The 23,114-nt window shown below is 43.4% G+C and overlaps 1 protein-coding gene across 1 annotated transcript in view; it reads left to right on the top strand.

The window, feature by feature from the left end:
* The window catches only part of AIFM1 (apoptosis inducing factor mitochondria associated 1), a 94,421-nt gene that overhangs the window by 30,709 nt on the left and 40,598 nt on the right, over positions 1–23,114 (top strand). The window contains exons 4-10 of the mRNA XM_068114000.2: positions 1,652–1,782; positions 2,034–2,164; positions 9,656–9,746; positions 14,591–14,675; positions 17,696–17,772; positions 18,847–18,955; positions 20,335–20,442. Coding sequence (XP_067970101.2) covers positions 1,652–1,782; positions 2,034–2,164; positions 9,656–9,746; positions 14,591–14,675; positions 17,696–17,772; positions 18,847–18,955; positions 20,335–20,442 — 732 coding nt within the window. The remainder of the gene's footprint in view (positions 1–1,651; positions 1,783–2,033; positions 2,165–9,655; positions 9,747–14,590; positions 14,676–17,695; positions 17,773–18,846; positions 18,956–20,334; positions 20,443–23,114) is intronic.

Genomic DNA, 23,114 nt, shown 5'->3' with positions numbered 1-23,114 from the left:
GTATCTGTAATCTGGTTCTCCAACCTAATGAGCGGACAACATGACGTCATCGCCATGCACGTCCGCCTTGCCTGCAAAGTTCCAGAGGAACCATCTAGCAGTGCGTCATTACGGATTATAAATACAGATACTGTCACAAGTGCATGCAAAACTCACAGTTACCGACCTGGTTTCGCCCTTGTTGGGGCTTCATCAGGGCAACGCAGTGAGGCTTTCCATACACTTGTAACTCTGTGACCCTTTCGGTTTTTATATCAGTCACTATGCGACCTTCATATCATCAGTGGAGAACCGCCAGCAAGGTGTCCCATACAGCTGCTGCTGCACTTGCTGGGAGCGATACGCACCGCCTGCCACGCGGTGACGTTATCTCTGGTATCCACTCATCATATGGAGTCGACCTCGTTGCGGTTGGGAGTTACTAATAATGGTATCTGTAATCTGGTTCTCCAACCTAATGAGCGGACAACATGACGTCATGTTGTGACTATGTCGTAGGTCGCGTAGTGACTGATATAAAAACCGAAAGGGTCACAGAGTTACAAGTGTATGGAAAGCCTCACTGCGTTGCCCTGATGAAGCCCCAACAAGGGCGAAACCAGGTCGGTAACTGTGAGTTTTGCATGCACTTGTGACAGTATCTGTATTTATAATCCGTAATGACGCACTGCTAGATGGTTCCTCTGGAACTTTGCAGGGAAGGCGGACGTGCATGGCGATGACGTCATGTTGTCCGCTCATTAGGTTGGAGAACCAGATTACAGATACCATTATTAGTAACTCCCAACCGCAACCAGGTCGACTCCATATGATGAGTGGATACCAGAGATAACGTCACCGCGTGGCAGGCGGTGCGTATCGCTCCCAGCAAGTGCAGCAGCAGCTGTATGGGACACCTTGCTGGCGGTTCTCCACTGATGATATGAAGGTCGCATAGTGACTGATATATATATATATATATTGTATACCAAATCAAGGCTCCTCCAGAAGATGGAACATGGAATATGGATGCCACAGAACAAAAGGAACAGCAGATAGAGGGGGGAACACCAACATCAGGGGTTTAAGGATAAGAGAGACTTGGACAAATAATGGGTGTGGGAAGGAAAGAGGGGGTAAGAGGTGGACGAGATTGTATTGATAAAAATAATGAGATTGGTCAGAATTATTCCAATTTTTTGGAATCGGAAAACAGGACATTATTCCACAAGGATGGGAAGATTCTACATGAATATAAATTCCTTTTGTTATGCCAAATAATGTTTACATGGGCACATCAGGAATAAATGGACAACTTATTTCATGTGGGATTAATTTTCTGTAAACCAGTTGAAGAACTGGCAATTTGATCAAAGTATTGATTCAAAATATTTGAGAGTATTGATTAAAAAGGCTGAGAAATGTTATTGGTCCAGGAAGAAAGAATGGAAATGTCAGCAGCACAAGAATTGCCTTAATTGTGAGAGAGTTTCGGTTACTGATTTCACCAGATCTCCTTTAAAAGCTAATTAATTCTTCCATTTTGAATCATCTGGTGACAAATGACAATTTCAAGTGCTTCTTCATGCTTTATACATTAAACTATGTTTGCTTCTGAACTATTCTTCTTCTTTTTGTATGCAAGATCATCCACGATTTTTCTCTTCCCTAGCCCAGCCGGCAGTAGCACCTGTCATACTCCGTGAAGATGTACCTGAACACACCCCCTACCTGCTCATTGGAGGTGGCACGGCTTCTTTTGCAGCTGCACGTGCAATCCGAGCTAAGGAACCAGGCTCCAAGGTTTGCATTACTTGTGGAGCTAAATTGACCACCTTGCGTCATTATGGCCAATCCTCATCTGCAACTGCTGTTATGGCCCTGTGATACTCCTTGAAGAATTGTTCCCCAGTTTGAAATCAGATGAGAATCTGTGTACATTTCAGGAAGCTTTTGTTCACATTTTGTTCTTCTGGTATTGAAAGAATTGTGTGGCTTGCCTAAATATTGCATGTGTTTTTTAATTACCTGTTTGTATAATTGTGTATTGCTAGGTTCTCATAGTGACTGAAGACAATTCGTTGCCATATATGCGACCTCCTCTCTCCAAAGAGCTCTGGTTTTCAGATGATGTTGAGGCTGAGGAGACTCTTCGCTTCAAGCAGTGGAATGGCAAAGAGCGCAGGTGGTGTAATGTTTTTAGTGGGGTTGCAAAGTATTTTAGATTGCAGGATTCCTTGATGGTTTTATTGGTGTGGATGGTTGAGGAGAAGGTGTAATTGGCAATGTATGTCAGCTTGCCCCATTTTCATTCTTCTTTGATTTTTCTCAAACAATAAGGAAGCTGGTCAGTTAAAAAAACAAACAAACAGATGAGTGTACTTTCTTGCATTGAGAGAAGAAAGTTTTGGTTTGAAGATGGAATAACGAATAAAGTATATATAAAGTATGTATATATGAGAGGGAATAATGTGTGTGTGTGTGTGTGTGTGTGTGTGTGTGTGTGTGTGTGTGTGTGTGTGTGTGTGTGTGTGTGTGTGTGTGTGTGTGTTAGAGTATATATATATATATATATATATATATACAGTGGAACCTTGACTTACGAGTTTAATTCGTTCTGTGACCGAGCTCGTAACTCAATTTGCTCGTTTCTCAAATTAAATTTCCCCATTGAAATGCTATTAATCCGTTCCAGCCCGCCAAAAACCACACCAATTTTTTTTTAAATATGCAGTATATATAAAAATATCTCGCGCTTTATATTTCACCTGTATGCAGCATACAAGTTGGCAGGATGGCCTGGACTGGAGGTACGCACACTTGACTCTAAACTGTCCAGCCTGGGTTTGAATCCCGACCCAGCTATAACCTGTCATGTCGGTGTTTCACAGGCAGGGTGATTCATCAATGTGTGTACCGCTAAACTGGGCGCCCCGTTTGCGTCCCATTAGTTGTTGGATGTTAAGGATCTCACCGTGTCTTCCACAAAGAGAAGGCGAGCTATCGCCGGCACTCTGAACAAGTTGTGGCCTGGCATGCTCTTCTCCTCTGCCGTTATATACGTCCTCCTCGGCATCTTTTTCCAGAAGAGCCCTGTCTCGTCACAGTTGAAGATTTGCTGGGGGATGTATCGTTCGGCTTCTATCAGTTCGGCAAAAGTTATAATAAAATCTTCAGTTGCCTTCACATCTGCCTCACCAAGTCGACAACACGCACACCTCGCTCATGTTTTTCGACGATTGCGTGTTTTATATCCAAGCACATCATCCTCTTCTTCTTCTCAGTACTGCCCTTGGCACTCAATTACTTAGGACCCATGGTTAAAACTAAGAAATTTTCCAAAATAACCAAAATGCGAAAACAAAACAGCAGCGATATACGGCAGATATGCTTGCACGGCAAGATAACCACGTGACCGGAACCCACCTGGTGGCGGGTGGCGTAAGCTCCAAAATAACCAACATGCGAAAACAAAACAGCAGCGATATACGGCAGAGATGCTTGCACGGCAAGATAACCACGTGACCGGAACCCACCTGGTGGCGGGTGGCGTAAGCTCCAAAATAACCAAAATGCGAAAACAAAACAGCAGCGATATACGGCAGATATGCTTGCACGGCAAGATAACCACGTGACCGGAACCCACCTGGTGGCGGGTGGCGTAAGCTCCAAAATAACCAAAATGCGAAAACAAAACAGCAGCGATATACGGCAGATATGCTTGCACGGCAAGATAACCACGTGACCGGAACCCACCTGGTGGCGGGTGGCGTAAGCTCCAAAATAACCAACATGCGAAAACAAAACAGCAGCGATATACGGCAGATATGCTTGCACGGCAAGATAACCACGTGACCGGAACCCACCTGGTGGCGGGTGGCGTAAGCTCGTAACTCAGATCTCGGCTCGCATCTCAAAGCAATAAACCGCCCGAGCGACGGCTCGTATCTCGGAAAACTCGTAAGTTGGTGCACTCGTAAGTCAAGGTTTCACTGTATATATATATATATATATAATATATATATATATTGTTACAGATCGCGGACAGATGTTATGATGACCGAGCGGTGGTGTATTACCGCGACCTAACAGGATCCCTGACTCACCCGATTCACCCAGAACTTTGGCCGGATCGCACCGCAGCTGCTCAATGAGGGGAAAAGACGAAAACGACGAATGCAAAGAGGAAAAGGAATAAAACGAATAGATGGACAGAAGAGTAATTGGATTTATTATTTACACAAGCAAAAAGGAGCAATCAAGGTTTATTTACAACACATAAGACGCAGGTGACACAGTGCAAATTTTAGCTTACCTACAGACTTAATTAAATACCCAGGGACAGAACAAACAAAACGAACTCACGTATACAAGAAGGGTGGAAAGGCAGGAGGTGGATGGCTGGAGGGAGAGGAAAGGTCCAAGGGGGTCCTGCAGCTCAACCGGCGCGTTTAGCAGCCGCCGTTCCTTTACGGTCCTGCTCCAAACCGCCGTTCAGGCCCCCTTTGGCTGTTGGGTGTTCTTGCTGCGGCGGCCTCCGCTGCGTTCCCAGGACTTGTCTGACTCGTTGGTCCACACCCTCAACTCTTTCTTGGTCCCTCACTCTTTACCACCGACTCCTCACCGCAACCAACGCAACCACTTGACCACCACCTCTACTGACTGACTCTTCACCACTCTCCACTTGACGACCGACTCTCAACCAACTCAGACCAACTCACTACTCACTTCCGTTCGCGCCTTTTATAGCGCCTCCAGCGATTACGCCGCCGGCGTTTTGGACACGCCCATCGGGGTGCTCACCTCGGCCCTGGTTGGTCGCGCGACCCTCGGGCTCCCCCCTCGATGACGACGGGCGGGTACGCCCCTCCTCCCCTCTATGACGAGGTGGAGACACGCCTTTCTTCTCCGACCCTGCCTCGTGGTCAATGGCGGTTATTGGAGGGGAGGTGATTGGGAATCGAGGGCTCAGCAATGACAAGAGGGGATGTAATTGGCAATCGAGGGTTGGCAATCACGAGAGGGGATGTAAAAGGGAATGGAGATTTTGGGGATGGGAAGGAAAGGGAGATTTTGGGGATGGGAAGGAAAGGGAGATTTTGGGGATGGGAAGGGAAGGGGATCTATTCTCTTTCACTGGTGCAATGGAGTACTTCAATTAATGGGAGACACAGCCTTACCCTAAAACACAGAATAAGAGATAACTATCAACAGGGGTATTCTATTATTTGGCTGATGTGTATGCTTGTGGACTAATTATGGGATGCCCTTTCACCTTTACACAGCTCCGGAGGTAGGGGGGCGCAGAATAAACAATAATAATAATAGTACAACACACAATCAAAAAATATACAGTCCTCATCTCCGCAACAATATATATATATATATATATATATATATATATATATATATATATATATATATATATATATATATATATATATATATATTGTTGTGGAAATGAGAATTGTGTTTTGTATTGTTGTAAAAAATATCACCCTCCTTCCTCCAGTTGTTGTGTATAAAGGTCAAAGGGCGTCCCTTAGTTCGGTCATATACAATCACGTTAGCCAATCATAGATTTCCTCCTTGTTGGCAGTTATTTCCTTATTCTGTGTATTAGGTTAAGGCTTTGTCTTCCATTAATTAATACTCCATTGCACCGAATTCAAATAGATAGATCCCCTTTTTCAAATTCCCCCAAAGCCTTTATTGCCAACTGCATTTATTACCAACTGCATTTGCCTCCATTGAGCACGCGGTCGGCTCGGAGAAGAAAGGCGTGTCTCCACCTCGTCATAGAGGGGAGGAGTGAGCCAGCCCTTGCCGACCAACCCAGAACGAGGGGTTTGGCTTTGAGAGGGCGTGGGGAGAACCGTCGAGTAGGTTCGCGAAGATTGAAGGGCGTGGCCTATATAACCCGCACCACGACGCCCCCGCGGGAGACGCGCAAGAGAAGACGATATACGTGACGCGCAAGAGGTGAGAGAGAGAGAGTCCACCACCATCAGTGTGAGTCCACCACCATCAGCTTGGAGTCCAGCACCACCAGGTTTGAGACCATGCAGTTTCGACCCGCTGCGACGCGGGAGCCGGATTGCGGTGGCATCGGTGGCCGTCGAGGTCCCGCCCGACGTCCCGTGCGGGATCAAGCTCCAGCTCCGGTTCCCGTTGGACCTTCCTCTCCTTCCACCGAATCGTTCCTGCCTTCATTTCCCCATTCGTGTGAGTTTGATTGTCGTCCGTTTTGTGTGTCTCGTCCTGGGTATAATTAAGACTGTAGGTAAGCTAGCGTTGCACTGTGTCTCCTTGATTCCTTCTGTCTTTATTTTATTATCTTTCCTTCTTCCTTGGTTATTTTGGTCCTGTAAATAGTAGGAATAAATATAGTAGCATTTTCAAACCTTTTTGCCTTCGTCTTCCTCTTCTTCACATCCGTGTCGTCTTTGTGATTTCTCCATTGGGCACCTGTGGCACGATTTGGCCAACGTTTATGAATCGGGTTAGTCTTGGTAATAGTTCGTGCCGCGGTTGCTAAACACCGCTAGGCAATCAATTAACATCTGTCCGCGGTACGAACGGGGCTGTGCACCGGCCTTTCCGGAGGTCGCGGTACGGCGTCAGGGACCACGTCGGTCAGCAATAAACAAGGGGTCTAATCCCCCCTCAAAGGGCAACCATAGGCCGACGTTGGGTTCCGCAACAATATATATATATATAATTATATATATATATATACATATATATATATACATACATACATACATACATATATATATATATACTAGCAGACGTACCCGGCATTGCCGGGCGGGGGAGGGGAGGGAGAGGGGAACGGGGGGGGGGGGGGGAGGGGGGGGGCGAGCCCCTTGGCAAAGCGAGCGATTTTTTTTTTTCATGGTGTCATAGCGTCATAGCGTTCATAGCGTTTCATAGCGTCATAGCGATTTTTTTTTTCATAGCGTCATAGCGTTTCATCGCGTCATAGCGATTTTTTTTGTCATAGCGGTCATAGCGTTTCATAGCGTCATAGCGATTTTTTTTTTCATAGCGTCATAGCGTCATATCGTTCATAGCGTTCATAGCGTCATAGCGTCATCACGTGATCGCTCTGAGCGAATCAGCGCCCACCTGCTCTGATTCCGTTGATTCCGTGCGCTGAAATGCGCTGAGGTAAATATGAATAAAAAATATGGATCGTCAAATATTTTGAGTTCGGCCATGTTCGTCCCAGGCTCAATGGCCATGTCTATGCCAAATATCCAGCACGTAAGCCTCTCCGTTTAGGAGTCTATCGGTAACATTACACACACACACACACACACACACACACACACACACACACACACACACACACACACACACACACACACACACACACACACACACACACACAAACTGTGTTTTATATATATAGATATGTTATATGTATATATGTAACTACAGTCGCGTGAAAAAGTAAGTACACCCCATGTAAAGTTTTGACTATTTCAACATATTTCAACATACAGCTATTTGATCTTCATTTCAACAATATTGATAGATAAAGGTGATATAATATAACAAATATCATAAAACATTTACATTTTGTAGTCCATTGAACAATTTAAATAAACATAAATGCAAATTTCGCATGTGGAAAAAGTAAGTACACCCTTGGCTCTAATAGGTGGTATTGCCCCCTTTGGCAGAAACAACCTCAAGTAGGCATTTCTTATACCTGTCTACCAGTCTATGACATCGACTGGGAGAATTTTTTGCAAAACTCCTCCATGCAGAATTCTTTCAGCTGTGCGATATTTGAGGGGTTTCTTGCATGCTCAGCTCGTTTCAAATCCCCCCACAACATCTCGATGGGATTTAGATCCGGGCTTTGACTTGGCCATTCCAGAACTCTCCATTTCTTTATTTTCAGCCATTCCTTGGTGGATTTACTGATATGTTTAGGGTCATTGTCATGTTGCAAGGTCCACCTTCGGTTGAGCTTCAACTTTCCGACAGATGGCCTCAAATTATCCTCAAGCACCCTCTGGTACAATGAAGAATTCATAGTGGATTCTATGATGGTGAGCTGCCCAGGCCCTGATGCAGCAAAGCTGCCCCAAACCATAATATTTCCACCACCATGCTTTACAGTTGGTATCAGGTTCTTGTGGTCAAATGCTGTCTTTGGTTTTCGCCAAACATGTCTTCTGGTACTGTGGCCAATTAGCCCTACCTTTGACTCATCTGTCCAGAGTACATTGTTCCAGAAGTGCTGATCTTTGCCTAGGTGTTCATTGGCAAACTTTAGTCTTGCTCTGATGTTCTTTCTGGACCGCAAAGGTTTCCTCCTGGCACACCTCCCTTGTAGATCAAATTTGTGCAGCGTCTTTCTAATGGTAGACTCGTGCACTTTGACATCAACAGTGGCAAGAGCTACCTGTAGGTCCCGTGATGACATTCTGGGGGTTCTTAGAGACTTCTTTCAGCATCTTGCGGTCTGCTCTTGGGCTGAACTTACTGGGGCGGCCTGGCCTGAACAAGTTGGCAGTTGTTTGGAATCTTCTCCACTTGTAGATGATCTACCGGACAGTCGAATTATTGATGTCAAATTGTTTGGAGATCTTTTTAAATCCCTTCCCAGATTCGTAGGCATCTATAACCTTCTTTCTGAAGGCCTCAGAGAGCTCTTTTGATCTAGGCATGGTGACGCCGCACATTTCAACAACAAAGAGCAAACAAAACGAAATGTCTGAGGTTTAAATAAGACAGGTTCCTCCAAGATCCTCTCTGACGATGTTCTCATCATTTGCACCTGAGCTGGTGCACCTGATTCTAATTTTAGGTATTTGAAGTAGTGATAAATGTAGGGGTGTACTTACTTTTTCCACATGCGAAATTTGCATTTATGTTTATTTAAATGATACAATGGTGCACCAGCTCAGGTGGAAATGGAGCACAATGGAGTACAATGGAGCCTGGTGTTGGTTTAGCGGTTAGGGTGCCGGCTTGGGATCCTAGGATCCTGGGTTCGAATCCCGGTCGATCGCTGAATTAACGCCAGGGAGGTTGACTCAGCCTGTCATCCTTCCGAGGTCGGCAAATTGAGTACCAGCTTGCTGGGATGAATGATCCCGGTGTGTACCCCGGTTTAGAATAGGTACACCGTATCCCTGCGCATCGAAAGAGCGTGACCAAGGGTTGGTGTCAGGAAGGGCATCCGGCCATAAAAACATTGCCTCAAACAGGGAACCATGATTGTCATGGGGCCCGCAAGGTTAACCCCCGCTCTAGCGGGGAAAATGGCCTTAAAAACGATCATTCATATATATTATATAAATGATGCAATGGACTACAAAATGCAAATGTTTCATGATATTTGTTATATTATATCACCTTTATCTATCAATATTGTTGAAATGAAGATCAAATAGCTGTATGTTGAAATATATATATGTGTGTGTGTGTGTGTGTGTGTGTGTGTGTGTGTGTGTGTGTGTGTGTGTGTGTGTGTGTGTGTGTGTGTGTGTGTGTGTATGTGAGATGCACAGAATAATTTATATATTTCATTTTTATTATGTCTGGCAAGACATTGCTACATTAAGCAATGCATAAAAGAATTAAACTACGTGTCGCAAACCCTCGACATGCCTTGTAACCCCCACTTTTCTGCTTGCATTTTTTCTCACTGCAGTATTTATTTCCAGCCAGCTTCCTACTTTGTCAAGCCCAAGGACTTGCCTAACCTTGAGGATGGAGGAGTGGCAGTACTTAATGGAGCCAAGGTCTAATGAGCATGTCACACTTCAAACATGGTTACTTATTATAGCATTCTGAGTGTTGTAATTTTATTGATACAATATTTAATGGACATATGTGGGGAAAATTACATGCCCAGACCAGGAATCGAATCCAGGTCCTCTGGTGAACCGTACCAGTGCTCTGCCATCTGAGCTATCTGGGCAACTCTGACCAAGCATACAATTTTCCCCACATAGAATTGCCACTCTCTTTTAGTCTAGTAGGAAGACTAGGTCCCCCTGCACCCCCCGGAGATATACTTCTAATCAGTGTTTCTAGATTGGAAAAAATGTGTAGAAAATGACTAGCTATGGCCCCAAGCTGAAAAAATGTCCCACATACCATTTTTATGCAAATTACTGCTGCAAATTTTATGCAAAATTATGCAAATTTTATGCAAATTTTTGATGAGGAGTAGAGTTGAGGGGTCTTTGAGGGCTTCATCGAGGTGCTCTCGGTTGCAAGACTGGGTCATTCTGAGAAGCACAGCAGGGTCAGAGATCATGATGTTCTCCTCCTCAGTGAATCTCTCCATCAACAGCCTCTCCATTGCCTCACACACTGTTTTGAGGCAAAAGAGGGACTTTGCGTAGGCCTTTCCACTGAGAACACCTTTGAGAGATCCACTTGTTACTAGTTGTGCCTCAAAGAGAATCTCTGCATATCCAGAACCACGCATCTTGTGTCCAGTGAGCATCCCGATGTAGTTCATGGATGTGTGGAAGGGTCCAATCGTTACTACATGACTAGCAAATTCATTTGGCCAGCGCCAGATGATGGGAAGGGCTTTCATGCAGACACCCAGATCAAATGTATTCAGGACCCATCTCTGACCCACCTCAGCAGTTGCTGCCTCGGAACGCTTCAGTAGCTCACGAACAACTGCGTTGTCTGTGATCGGTTGGTGGATAGGCGTGCAGTAGTCGACTGTTGATTTGCTGGGTGGGGGAGAACCAGTTGCAGAGGTGAAACCCCCTAGCCCAGGCACAGGCTGCAGGCCATTGCCATGCCATGCAGGCACCAGGCACAGACCGATCACAGACAACGCAGTTGTTCGTGAGCTACTGAAGCGTTCCGAGGCAGCAACTGCTGAGGTGGGTCAGAGATGGGTCCTGAATACATTTGATCTGGGTGTCTGCATGAAAGCCCTTCCCATCATCTGGCGCTGGCCAAATGAATTTGCTAGTCATGTAGTAACGATTGGACCCTTCCACACATCCATGAACTACATCGGGATGCTCACTGGACACAAGATGCGTGGTTCTGGATATGCAGAGATTCTCTTTGAGGCACAACTAGTAACAAGTGGATCTCTCAAAGGTGTTCTCAGTGGAAAGGCCTACGCAAAGTCCCTCTTTTGCCTCAAAACAGTGTGTGAGGCAATGGAGAGGCTGTTGATGGAGAGATTCACTGAGGAGGAGAACATCATGATCTCTGACCCTGCTGTGCTTCTCAGAATGACCCAGTCTTGCAACCGAGAGCACCTCGATGAAGCCCTCAAAGACCCCTCAACTCTACTCCTCATCAAAAATTTGCATAAAATTTGCATAATTTTGCATAAAATTTGCAGCAGTAATTTGCATAAAAATGGTATGTGGGACATTTTTTCAGCTTGGGGCCATAGCTAGTCATTTTCTACACATTTTTTCCAATCTAGAAACACTGATTAGAAGTATATCTCCGGGGGGTGCAGGGGGACCTAGTCTTCCTACTAGACTATTTATTTTCGGAACGCTCCCGCAGAAGAAAATGAAAATGACTCCGACCGATGTTCCAGATTTTCGGAGATAACATGACCGTCGTATCTTCGTGTAATAACATTCAGTTTTCAATGAATGAATGAATAACATTCATTCACTGAATGAATGAATCAATGAATGAATTGAAATGAAATGAATGAATTCAATGAATGAATGAAATGAAAAACATTCAGTTAACAATAACATTCAGATAACAATAACATTCGTTCAGCTGAACGATGCTAAAACAGAGTCCATGATTGTAAGATCGCACAGATGTCCTCTACAATGTTCACTTCCTACCACTATTCATGTTGGTGAAACCGATGTAAACTTTGTTTCATCGGCCAAGAACCTCGGTGTGGTTTTCGACTGTAACATGACATTTTCCAAGCAAGTACTTCAAGCTTGCAAATCAGCATACTTTCAGCTGCGAAAGATCGCATCCATTCGCCACTTTCTTACTCCTCAAGCTGCTCTAACTCTGGTCTGTGCCCTTGTCCTCTCAAGGCTAGACTATTGTAATTCTTTGTATGCTGGCTGCCCTCAGTTTCTCTTGGATAAGTTACAAAAGGTTCAAAACTCTGCCGCTCGTCTTGTCTGTAAGGCGAAGAAGTCTGACCATGTTACTCCGCTCCTTGAATCTTTACACTGGCTGCCTGTCTCTGCTCGTGTGCAACACAAAATTTGCACACTATGTTATAAATCATTGTGTGGAACGGGACTTCACTATCTCTCCGATTTGCTCACTCTCTATGAACCTCGGCGACGGCTTCGTTCAAGCGACGACTCTATGACCTTAGAGCCGCCGCGCACCAGCACCAAGTCGTTTGGCGAGAAATCCTTTTCCTTTGCTGCACCTCTGCTCTGGAATGACTTGCCTTCCTCTGTTCGACATGTTGACTCTCTTCCTGCCTTTAAAACCTCCCTCGAAACCTATCTGTTTCACAAGTCTTTCAAAGTCTAAGTCCTGTTTTCCCTTTGGTTTGAGGTGGGACAGAGATCGAGAGTATGTCTGTGTACATGTGTGGGGGAGGGAGGGGAGGAGGAGGGGGAGTACACATCTGTGGGTTTTGAATGGGGAGGGAGAGAAATAGGGCAAGAGTGAGGGTGTGTCTGTGTGTGTGTATGTTTGTATGTGTGTGTGCGGTGTGTGTCCGTTCGCATGATAATGCAAAGTGCCATGAGGGCAGTTTACTCTGCTTGATGGGGCTATATAAGACTCCTTTATTATTATTATTATTATTATTATTATAATAAATATGTTGAAAAAAAACATGTTTAATAAACATAGTCGTATACTTTACATCGTTGTGCTTGTAAACACAAAAAGATGATTATTTGGACATTCACTTGTAAACAGCCCACCTCTCTCTGACTCTCTCTCGAAAATCCCTTTATCTCTGTGCTGTGACATCCCCTATCCTTAAGACAGGCAGGCTACAACATCTTCCCTCTCTTCAGACCTTTAAAAAAATCACAGGCTGGTCAAACACTTGGAATATGTCTTTCAATCCTGACAAATTTCACACTCTCACATTCTCTCTCCGAAAGGACCGTCTGGCAAACCCTCCTATTTACTGTCTTAATAATCCTCTTGAAAAGGTTCAGTCATTCAGACTGCTGGGTCTAACTATCATCCACGATCTGTCTTGCGAAAACCACATTTCAAAATTGGCCTCCAAAGCCAGTCACTGACTGCGCATCGTCTGTCATACAAAGTCCTTCCTTGGCAAACCTGAACTATCCACCTCCAAGGCATTCATCCACAGATTGATGGAGTACTCCCCTCCCCTCTGGGCTGGCTCACTTGCCTCACATCTTGCTCAGCTTGATGCCTAGAAGGCCATTCATATTATTGGAATCTCCCGCGATGAAGCTGATTCTATGGGCCTATCATATTTCACAATGGCAGACAGGTCAGTGGTCTATCTGTGTTCTACCATCTCCTTTCTGGTCTTGCACCCTCTGCTCTTTTCATGCTTTATCCCCCCAACACCTCCCAGGCTTCTGCAGGGCTCATATGGTCCACCATCAACCCCCTCCTGGTGAAACTCCCTGAATCCAGAATCACTGCTCACATCCACTCATTTGTTCCTCCTTTTTCCCACCTGTGGAATCAACTTCCATATTCTCTTCAATCTCATCCTTCCCTCCAGGTCTTCAAGACGGCTGTTCCCCACCATCTCTGATCGTCCTCAATCCAAAACCATGATCTTTTCTACCCTTGTTAACCCCACTGAAATCCTTCATTCTCTAATTTTTACAGTTTTCCATTCTTAGAGTTTTCTTCTGTATCCATCTTGTTCACCCCATCCATACGTGTTTGATCGGGATCTGAACCAAAATCTTATCGGCTTGTTCTTGTCACCTACCCAACTCCACCAAGTTTTGCCATAACCCGTACATAACTTTTTGAAATATCCTGCTATGTATTGTTTTTGGCCCCATCTTTCAATGGTGAAGATTCACTTAAGAAATTTTAAAAAGTCTCGTATCCGGATCTGGATGTTCACCAAAATCAAATCTGGTCATTGTGACATACCCATGTACACGAGGTTTCGTCCGAATCTGTCCGTAACTTTTTGAGATATCGTGCTCACAGATAGACAGGTGAAAAGATAACCTCTGTCCACCATATAATATAATACAATACAATATAATACAATATAATACAATACAATATAATACAATACAATATAATATAATATAATACAATATAATACAATACAATACAATATAATACAATACAATATAATACAATAAAATAAGACAGGACATAATGTCCAGATAACCACCTCCACGGTGGAGGAGGTGACAAGTGTGTTCTCCATCTGTCCGGCACAACACTTCAATTCCTGCATGGACCGTAGATCTTCATGGTACCTTCTTAGTTTTGCACCTGATTTGACGTTAATTTATTTTACGGTTGTAAATTTGTCCATTTATGTTAGTGTCTGTTCCTTTTGTAAATAAATTACCAATCTATTACGTTGCTTTGGAATGATCAGGTAATGGATTTAAAGTCGATCTGTTCTGGTGTAGCATCATTCTTAATCGCAATTTTAAATCTTTTCCCTCCCACTTAGGTTGTTCAATTGGATGTGCGAAAGAATGAAGTGACGCTGGCTAATGGTATAAACATTGGCTTTGACAAGTGTTTGATTGCAACAGGTGAGGTTTCAACTCGCAAAGGATGGAATCATTTTGTTATCAGAAATAATTGTTAAAGTTGAAAAACAAAAGTTGAAAATAAAATCAAAACAGATTTAAATGATTTGACGTTTTACAAGACAATATACTCCATATGGATGGCAAAGAAGTTTTGAATCTGAATAAGAAAACAACCAGACTGGATTCTGTGGAATATAAAGCTCTCAACGTTTGGAATTTCCTGTGATGAGGCCGAAGCACAAGGTTCTCCTGCTCTCGCATCGTCGGCACCGTCGGTGGCCTCCGTTTGTTTTTTTTGTTTTTAACTGCCTTTCATCTTTTTGAACTCTGTCTGCTCTCTCATCCCTCTGACCCTCCACAAAAACTCCTGTATGTACACATTATTCCAGTCACTCATTTCTGGTTAAACTCTTGAAGTCCCAAAGCTGACTCTACACCTCAACTCTTTTCTTCTTTTTCCATTTTTTTACCCTCGCTCCTCCCTTGTGTGTAACTGCCTCCCAGAGGCTGTGCTATCCCACTTTTTCCCTCCAGGGTTCCAAGCAGGTGATGCACTGCTATCTCGCGTCATTCCCCATCCTTACACACAATCTTTATTACCCCCATTAACCTGCCCTTACTCAACTGTCTTGCTTGCAGGTTGCAGTGTTTCTTTCCTGTCTCTCTCTCTCTCTTTCTCTTTCTCTTTCTCTTTCTCTTTCTCTCTCTCTCCTGTGTATTCATTCCCTTGCTTGTAGTGTCCAAGAGTTGATTGCTGCCATACTCTCAATTCATACCTTGCTCTTCCATGAGCCTCGCCCTTGTGCAGAAAAATAAAGAAGTTGAAATCCGTTATGTAACAGCTGTTTGCTCTGGCAATGTTATTTATATGTTCGTACATTCAGCTTAAAACGTATACAGAGTCACGTTCCATGTATGACTGACCAATTTAGATTTTGTACAACTTTAACCAAAATATTCCAATGTAGATGCCATTTTTGAGATTCAAAATATCCTCCTTAGCAGCATTTGATTCTGATTTTGTTTGTCAATCTTGCTTATTATGCTCTTTCCACAGGTAGATAGATGACTAGCTCATGACCCCTTGCAATCCTTTAGCAGTGCTTTAAAATTACAACGTGGTTTGGAGAAACCCAATCAGTCATCTAGTGGTTGTTCAAGTGGCGCTTCAGGCAAAAATAGGACAGATTGGTTCAGCACCAACTAAAGAAAGCAACTCGTAAAATTCATCATGATTTAATATGGCTTGCCATTTCCACTGTGCAAGCCTTGGCTCAAAACAGTGCGTACTGAGGAGGTAGTTGCAGAAGTCCTTGGAGCTTGTGTAAGTGTCTCCAAAAGGTCAATACGGCATTCATCTTTGGAACTGCACATGCCAAAGTCCTCAATTTACAGGATTTTGAAAGCTGAAAATCCATATCCTTATTTCCATCCTCTGCATCCTTCACATCCTTATCTGCATCCGTCACATCCTCCACGAGATTGCTGAGCAAGATCAAGCTGCTTACTTATTTGCCCAAGGCATGATGAAGAACAAGACAGAACTTTTATTGATCGTGTCTTGGTACACTCGTATGAGTTATTTAATAAATTAATGGTTTATTCTTATGTTGGAAACCCGGTATTTTCAAAGCCTTAAAATGATTGAATATAATGAATGAATGATCGTTTTAAGGCCATTTTCCCTGATAGAGCAGGGGTTAGCCTTGCGGGCCCCATGACAATCATCATGGTTCCCTTTTGAGGCAATGTTTTTATGGCCGGATGCCCTTCCTGACGCCAACCCTTAGTCGCCTCTTACGATGCGCAGGGAAACGGTGTACCTATTCTAAATAGATGAAAAGTTGTTATTTTAAGTTACTTTTTCAAAGAAAGTGTGAAATGTGACCATTGTAATGAAAAATCAATTGTGTGTGTACATGTATGTGTGCGAGCACACACACACACACACACATGCACACACACACACACTAATTTGAATACAAGTTATGATGTCAATCATTGTTATTCCACCACTTAAGGTGGGCAGAGGTTGTGTTTGCACCCTTGTTTGTCTGTCTCTTTGTTTGTTTTTCTGTGAGCACGATATCTCAAAAAGGCATAGATGTATTCAGACGAAAATTTTATATTTAATTTTTTTAAATGATTCTTCAATGTTGAGAGATGGGGCCAAATCGATAGATAAAATGATATTTCAAAACGTTGTGGAATGGTTGTGACAAAATTAGATGGATGAGTTGGGTAGGTGACAAAAACAAGCTGATTATATTTTGGTTGAGGTCCGGATGCAGATCTGGCCTGTCAGTGGGATACAACACTTAAACTGTTCAGTCTGGCGGAGGTATGCTTTACGGCTACAGAGTGTCATTCTATTTACCCTCACCAGAGGAGAGGGTATTGCATTTGAGTCTGTTTGTTTGTCTGTCTGTCTGTCAGTTTGTCCGCACAGAATAAGTATGCTTTTCTCTGCAACCATTGGTCCAATTAACAGGACATTTTCACCATAGGTGCACCTCCACCTGTAGAACCTTAAGGACCCCTCAATACCCTCAAGATCCCAACATACCCTGAAGATCCTTAAATACCATGATGAACCAGAGGACCCAAAAAGACACAAAATACCCGAAAGACTCTGAAGACCCAAAAGACCCCGAGGACTCAAAACACCCCAATGACCCAAAATAACCCAAAGGACCTTGATGACCCAACAGACGCCGAGGATGCAAAAGACCCCGGGAACTCAAAAGACCCAGAGGATAGCCTCATTTAAAATATATATATATATATATATTTAAAATACAATACTGAATTCAGTTTTATAAAGAGGACGTAATCTGTCACGTTTGTCTGATGAAAGTGGGGCTGTACAAAATAATGAAAGAATGTACACCCACAAAATACACCTCGTAAACTGGTGAGGGTCTCCATTCTCTGGTTGCTCTTTCTTGTTTATTACTGTTTTATTTCAGAGGAAGAGAGTAGATTTTGAGATAATATAACAATCAATCCTTTACTGGCAGGTGGCACACCTAAGAATCTTTCTGCTGTGGTAAAAGGTGGTGATGAAGTTGCAGCACGAACAATGCTATTTAAGAAGGTATGTTGTTGGTTCTCTCCAAAGCGCAGCTCTAATTGCTTTTTTAAGTCATGCACAGTCGTAAGTCTGTATTGATCATTTAGTAAAAGTTTGGTTATAGTCGAATTCTTTTAATTTCCCAAAGTTTATTCGGATCTAGAAAGAGTGGATCATATGTTATCATACTTTACATGGTTGCAGAGTACCCTGTGTAGTCCAAATTAAAGATGGTGTATCATAGTCGATTAATTTCTTTTCAGCCTCCAACAGGGTGTCAGCCAGGCTGGCGACTTGTATCTTGCGTTCTGTCAGCCTGTCCGTGCTTATGTCTGGATCTTCGACTCAAAAATGACTGGACGGATTTCATTCATATTCGGCACCTGTATGCAGTAATATCTGGGCATGAGGCATCTCAAATGATTTTGGAATCGGAACCACTTTGGAATTTTTGGAATTATTAGCTCACCTGGAACGAAGTTCAGGGGAGCTTATGTGATGGCATGTCGTCCGTCCGTCAGTCAGTCAGTCCGTCCCTAAACACTTGAAACTTCTTTTCCGAAACCGCTGATGGCACAAATTTGGCACAAATGCTATTTGTTGTGTTGTGACTAAAGTTTGTTCACAGCATTAAAAAAAGTTAGCGTCTAAGGGAGTTAAACGGGGGTCAAAGTGGACCTACGTTTGACCCCACCCAAAATAGGAATTTGCTTTTTCCTCTGAAACCATACACACAATTTCGTTCCAGGTGAGCTAAAATGGGTATGATCACCTTCACCTGTATGATCACCTTCATCTTGTCTCCTCCCTGGCAAATTTCCAAATTCCTGCCCTAACTACCTATAAGAATTCCAAACCTATATTTGGTGTTCATGGACCCCCTGATCCATTTTGGACCAATGTTCCATGGCAGAGACTAAACATGGCTGGGATAAATAACAGTGACAACAACTGGGAGTAAGCTGATTGGCTATAAATTAATTTTGTATTTTTAAAACATAAAATGTTATAGGTATGGGGGGGGGGGGGGGGAGGAAACCTCAAGTGTTTGTTTCAATGCTACAATGTCTTCTGCTAATGCTGCTGTTGTGCTATCAGATTGAAGACTTTCAAGCTCTCAAAAGAATTTCTCGCAGCGTGAAGTCCATTACAATCGTCGGTGGCGGTTTCCTTGGCAGTGAGCTTGCCTGTGCACTGAGTTACAAAGGTGCTTTTCTGAATTTAATCCACGCTACTTCGAAATCTTGTAATGTTCCTGATACGAGGTATGTCAGAACAGTTATATGTACATACTGGATTATAAAACTAGTAAGAACCAGTTTATTCTGAAGGTTTTGTTTTTCTGATTACACATCAATTTATAGAGATTTTACATAGTCATCCTCACTATGCCCGGTCAGACTCCTGCCTTGATAATGTGATGTAGTGACTGCTTGAATGTTTTGTTGATCACTTGCTCATCTTCAGTGATTTCACTTCATCGCCTTGAGGAACAGGAAACAGTCATTTGGTAACACATTAGGAGTGAAAGGGGCAAGGATGAGCCATGAAATTTGAGCACCGAGAGTTGGTCTTGCAAAGAACACCTTACTTGTGATGAGGTGTAGAAGTGTATTGGTGGAGGTTAGTCAATTTAATGAGGTTGAGGGTGTTTGTTCTTGATAGTTTGTCAGACCTTTCTCAGACAGATGGGTAGTAGTCTCCAATAATAGTTTCACCAACTAGTATTTCTTGATCAAAGAAAGTGAGATGCATAGCATTTACCTTGCTAGTTTTGCCGACCGACTTTGCCCACTTTCCGATGATTTTATGGGAAAGGCAGTGATTCCCAAGAGCATGTGATGTTACTTCATTAATTTGTTTTGAAAACCTCTGCAGCAGCCCATGTACCTTGTTAAATACATGAATGCCAATATTTGGCAATGATTGCTGCATGACAATGACAACATCCACCGTTTGTTTCTGAAGCCATTCTCTGTCGATGGAAATCTGGATCTCTAGTACAGTACTGAAAAGAGATGCAGTGAACAACGATTAGTGAAATTGTAATTCGCAAAACATTATTTAATCCTAACTGCACTGGGGAGGGCTGGGAGGCCTCGGCCTGGGAGTTCATTTGATGTAACTCGTTTTGCACACTCGTACAGAGAAGTAGTGTATATGGTATCCAACCTCTTTGTTGATTACACGTTTATTGTGAATTAATTACACTGCCCGACACGTCATTTTCATCAGATATAATTATACGTGGGCTAGATGGCTCTGAGGATGCTGATTCAAAATCTGTTTTTGATTTTCCTTTAGCATGTAGACGTTTTCGTGTCGAGACGAATCAAATTTGGAAGGTTATTTCCCTATAAGGCAATAACCTTTCAAATTTGATTGGTCTCGTCACTAAAACTCGACGTGCCCAAGGAAAACCAAAAGCACATTTGCAATCAGCGTGCAAAACTGGTCTAGAAAAGTGTGTTTACATCTTTGATGAGATAAAAATGTTAGATTTTGTCGACTAGTGTTATTAGTTGATTTAATTTGTCTGCTCGGATTCGGAAGGAAATGACTCCTTCACCATGTACTTCTTTCCAGGCAAGTCTAGAGGCTTGGAGGTTATTCAGCTGTTTCCTGAGAAGGGAAATATGGGCCGCGTACTGCCAGAGTACTTGAGCAGGTGGACCACAAGAAAAGTAGAATCGGGTGAGGTCAAGGTTTTTGTCGATGTATGAGAGAAAAGTTTCCTTTTTTGTTTTTGTTTCTTTGGCCATGATAAGGTTGTTATCACACTCTTGATATGAATTTCCTTACAAGGACTTCAAATGCAGGAGGTCACTCGGCCGGCCCATGATGCTTATGCAATGGTTGATTGTCTGTGCTCTATCAATTTTTCGCTCATCTGGACTTTAGGCCGGTGAGCTTGTGCGGTTGAGCAGTGTCTGTAGGTAAGTCAGTCAGTCAGTCAGTCAGTCAGTCAGCGAGTCTGTAAACACCTCAGTCATTATCGCTTGAACCAAACACACAATTTTGATGAAACCTGGTCACAAGCTTCACATGTGATGCCTATTGAAGGTGTATTGACAACATCAAAATCTGCACTCATTAACGGGTTGAAATCAGGCCTAAAATGCTAAGAAATCCAGCCCTACCCTACAGGGGGCATTGTATCAAAAACACAGCCATGCCCTCAGGCAAAACCATGACCTGTAACATGTAAAAACATGACCTGTAAACATCAGCCTCGAGAGGGCTTTCATTCAACCAATCACGTTACCAGATTATGTGCGTGAACAAAATTTCGATTTTTTTATGACATCATTGACTGTTGCTTCTGATCCAGGTGAGCTTCAGGATCTGTGGTCATATTTTTGAATGTTGAGTGTCAAGCAAGGAAGTGGCACATCCCATTTTAACAGTCTTTGGTATGACTTGGCCTCGGTCAAGTTTTAACCACAAACCTCCCAGAGTCAGAGCGGCCACTCTATTATGCCACTATCAAAACAATTCAACGTATTTCATATGGGATAGACAGTTTGAGAAATGTTTTTTCTGGCCAACACTATATTGAGTTGAGTGGCTTGGGGAACCCTGAAATTTTTCTCTTTTGTGTAGCTTTCTTTTTTAAAGGAAATATTTTGAGGTTCTAGTCAGAAAGAAAGCTTTTATTGATATTTTATATTGCACTAGGCATTTTTATTCATCACTTCACTGACTGCTTTTATCAAAAGACAACACGTTGTACTTCACAACATTCTGCTCAATTCACTCGATCAATTGCCCGAGGACATCTTCCATCTGCTTGGAAGTCGGCTAACATCATCTTCGTCATGCAACTTCTTCTTCTTTAATGGCCACAATTATTCCCACGTTCTTGCGGAGTTGGCCGGTGGGGCTCAATTCTTTCACGAACTGGCTGGCCAGACCCGACTTCAACTAAGGTTAGGGCAGGATTGTAATTTGGCCAGGTGCTGGCCAATTTGGCCAATTGTAATTTGGCCACCAACTAACGCCAGCAGATGGGACTCCCTGTTCAACGTCCATCCGAGGGACAGCACATATACTGATAAATCACCCTGCCTGTGAAGCACTGGGATGACAGTTTATAGTTGGGTCGAGATTCAAACCCAGACTCGACAAACAAACAAATACAGACTTGGCATTTAATATGGAATATTTTTTTTGTGGGGGTGAACTTGCTTTTCAAGATGTCTTACAACCAAAAGTTCATTGGAATTATGTTTTAATTATTCTAGATTTTGTTAATGTGACCTTTAAAAGAAACAAAAACCACATTTGACATTTCGAAACAAATAAATTGATCCTTGAAAGTGATGTAAACTGATATCGAACTCAATTCATGGACAGTACTGTGTTAAACTTCTGTACGTTTTCCAGAAGTAACTCTTTCTTTTGCACATTAGCCAAAAAAAATTTAAACAAAAACAAAAACTTAAATTATGACTGGGATTACGGACAGTAAAATTACAGTTCAATACTTCGTGTAACCCCCACGAGCATTCAGGAGAGCAGGTACATGTTGAGGCATGCTGTTCACGAGATTTGCCAAGGTTTGGACAGGAATCGCTTGCCATGCAGTGACAATAGCCTGCTGCAATTCACGCACAGAGGTCGGCTGCTGGTCCAAGTGGTCGATTTGATGCGTTAATTCTGCCCACAAGTTCTCTATCGGAGTCATATCTGGGGACATGGCAGGACACTCCATATGCTCTACACCACGGTCAGCAAGAAAGTGTTGGATCATGCGAGCACGATGAGGCCATGCATTGTCATCTTGGAAGACAGTTTCCTCGAAAGGCTGCACGAGCAAATGGAAGCAATGTTTCTTCCAGAATGGCCCGGTACTTGAACTGGTTCAGGTTTCCATTCAGAACAAGCAGGTCAGTTTTGCCCCCTGCATGAAAAGCAGCCCAAACAGTCACCCCACCACCTCCAGCTTGGACTCTTGGCACTATACAATCTTTGTTGTAGGCTTCATGCACTTGTCTGCGCACTCGGACGCGGCCATCTTGACGATAGACCAGAAATCTAGACTCGTCACTGAAGATCACGTGATTCCAGTGTCCTGGCTGCCATTGACGGTGCTCTCTGGCCCACTGCAATCAGCACTGGCGGTGTTGTCTGGTCAGGCATGGCTTTCTCAGGGGATGCCTGGCACGATAGCCTGCTTGAACCAGTCGTTGGTTGACTAGCCTTCTGGATACAGGCACATTTGTCAGTTGCTGCCACTCATCCCTAAGCCGATTAGCTGACTTGGTACGGCCATTGCGGACTAACCGGTGCAGCTGGCGGTCATCCCTCCTTGTGGTTCTGCGGGGACGTCCTGGCCTCGGTATTGGAGTAGGGACACCCCTCTG

This window comes from Myxine glutinosa, chromosome 4 (assembly GCF_964187855.1).
Source record: "Myxine glutinosa chromosome 4, kmMyxGlut1.1, whole genome shotgun sequence".
NCBI lineage: Eukaryota > Metazoa > Chordata > Myxini > Myxiniformes > Myxinidae > Myxine > Myxine glutinosa.
This window is presented reverse-complemented; position numbering and strand designations above follow the sequence as displayed.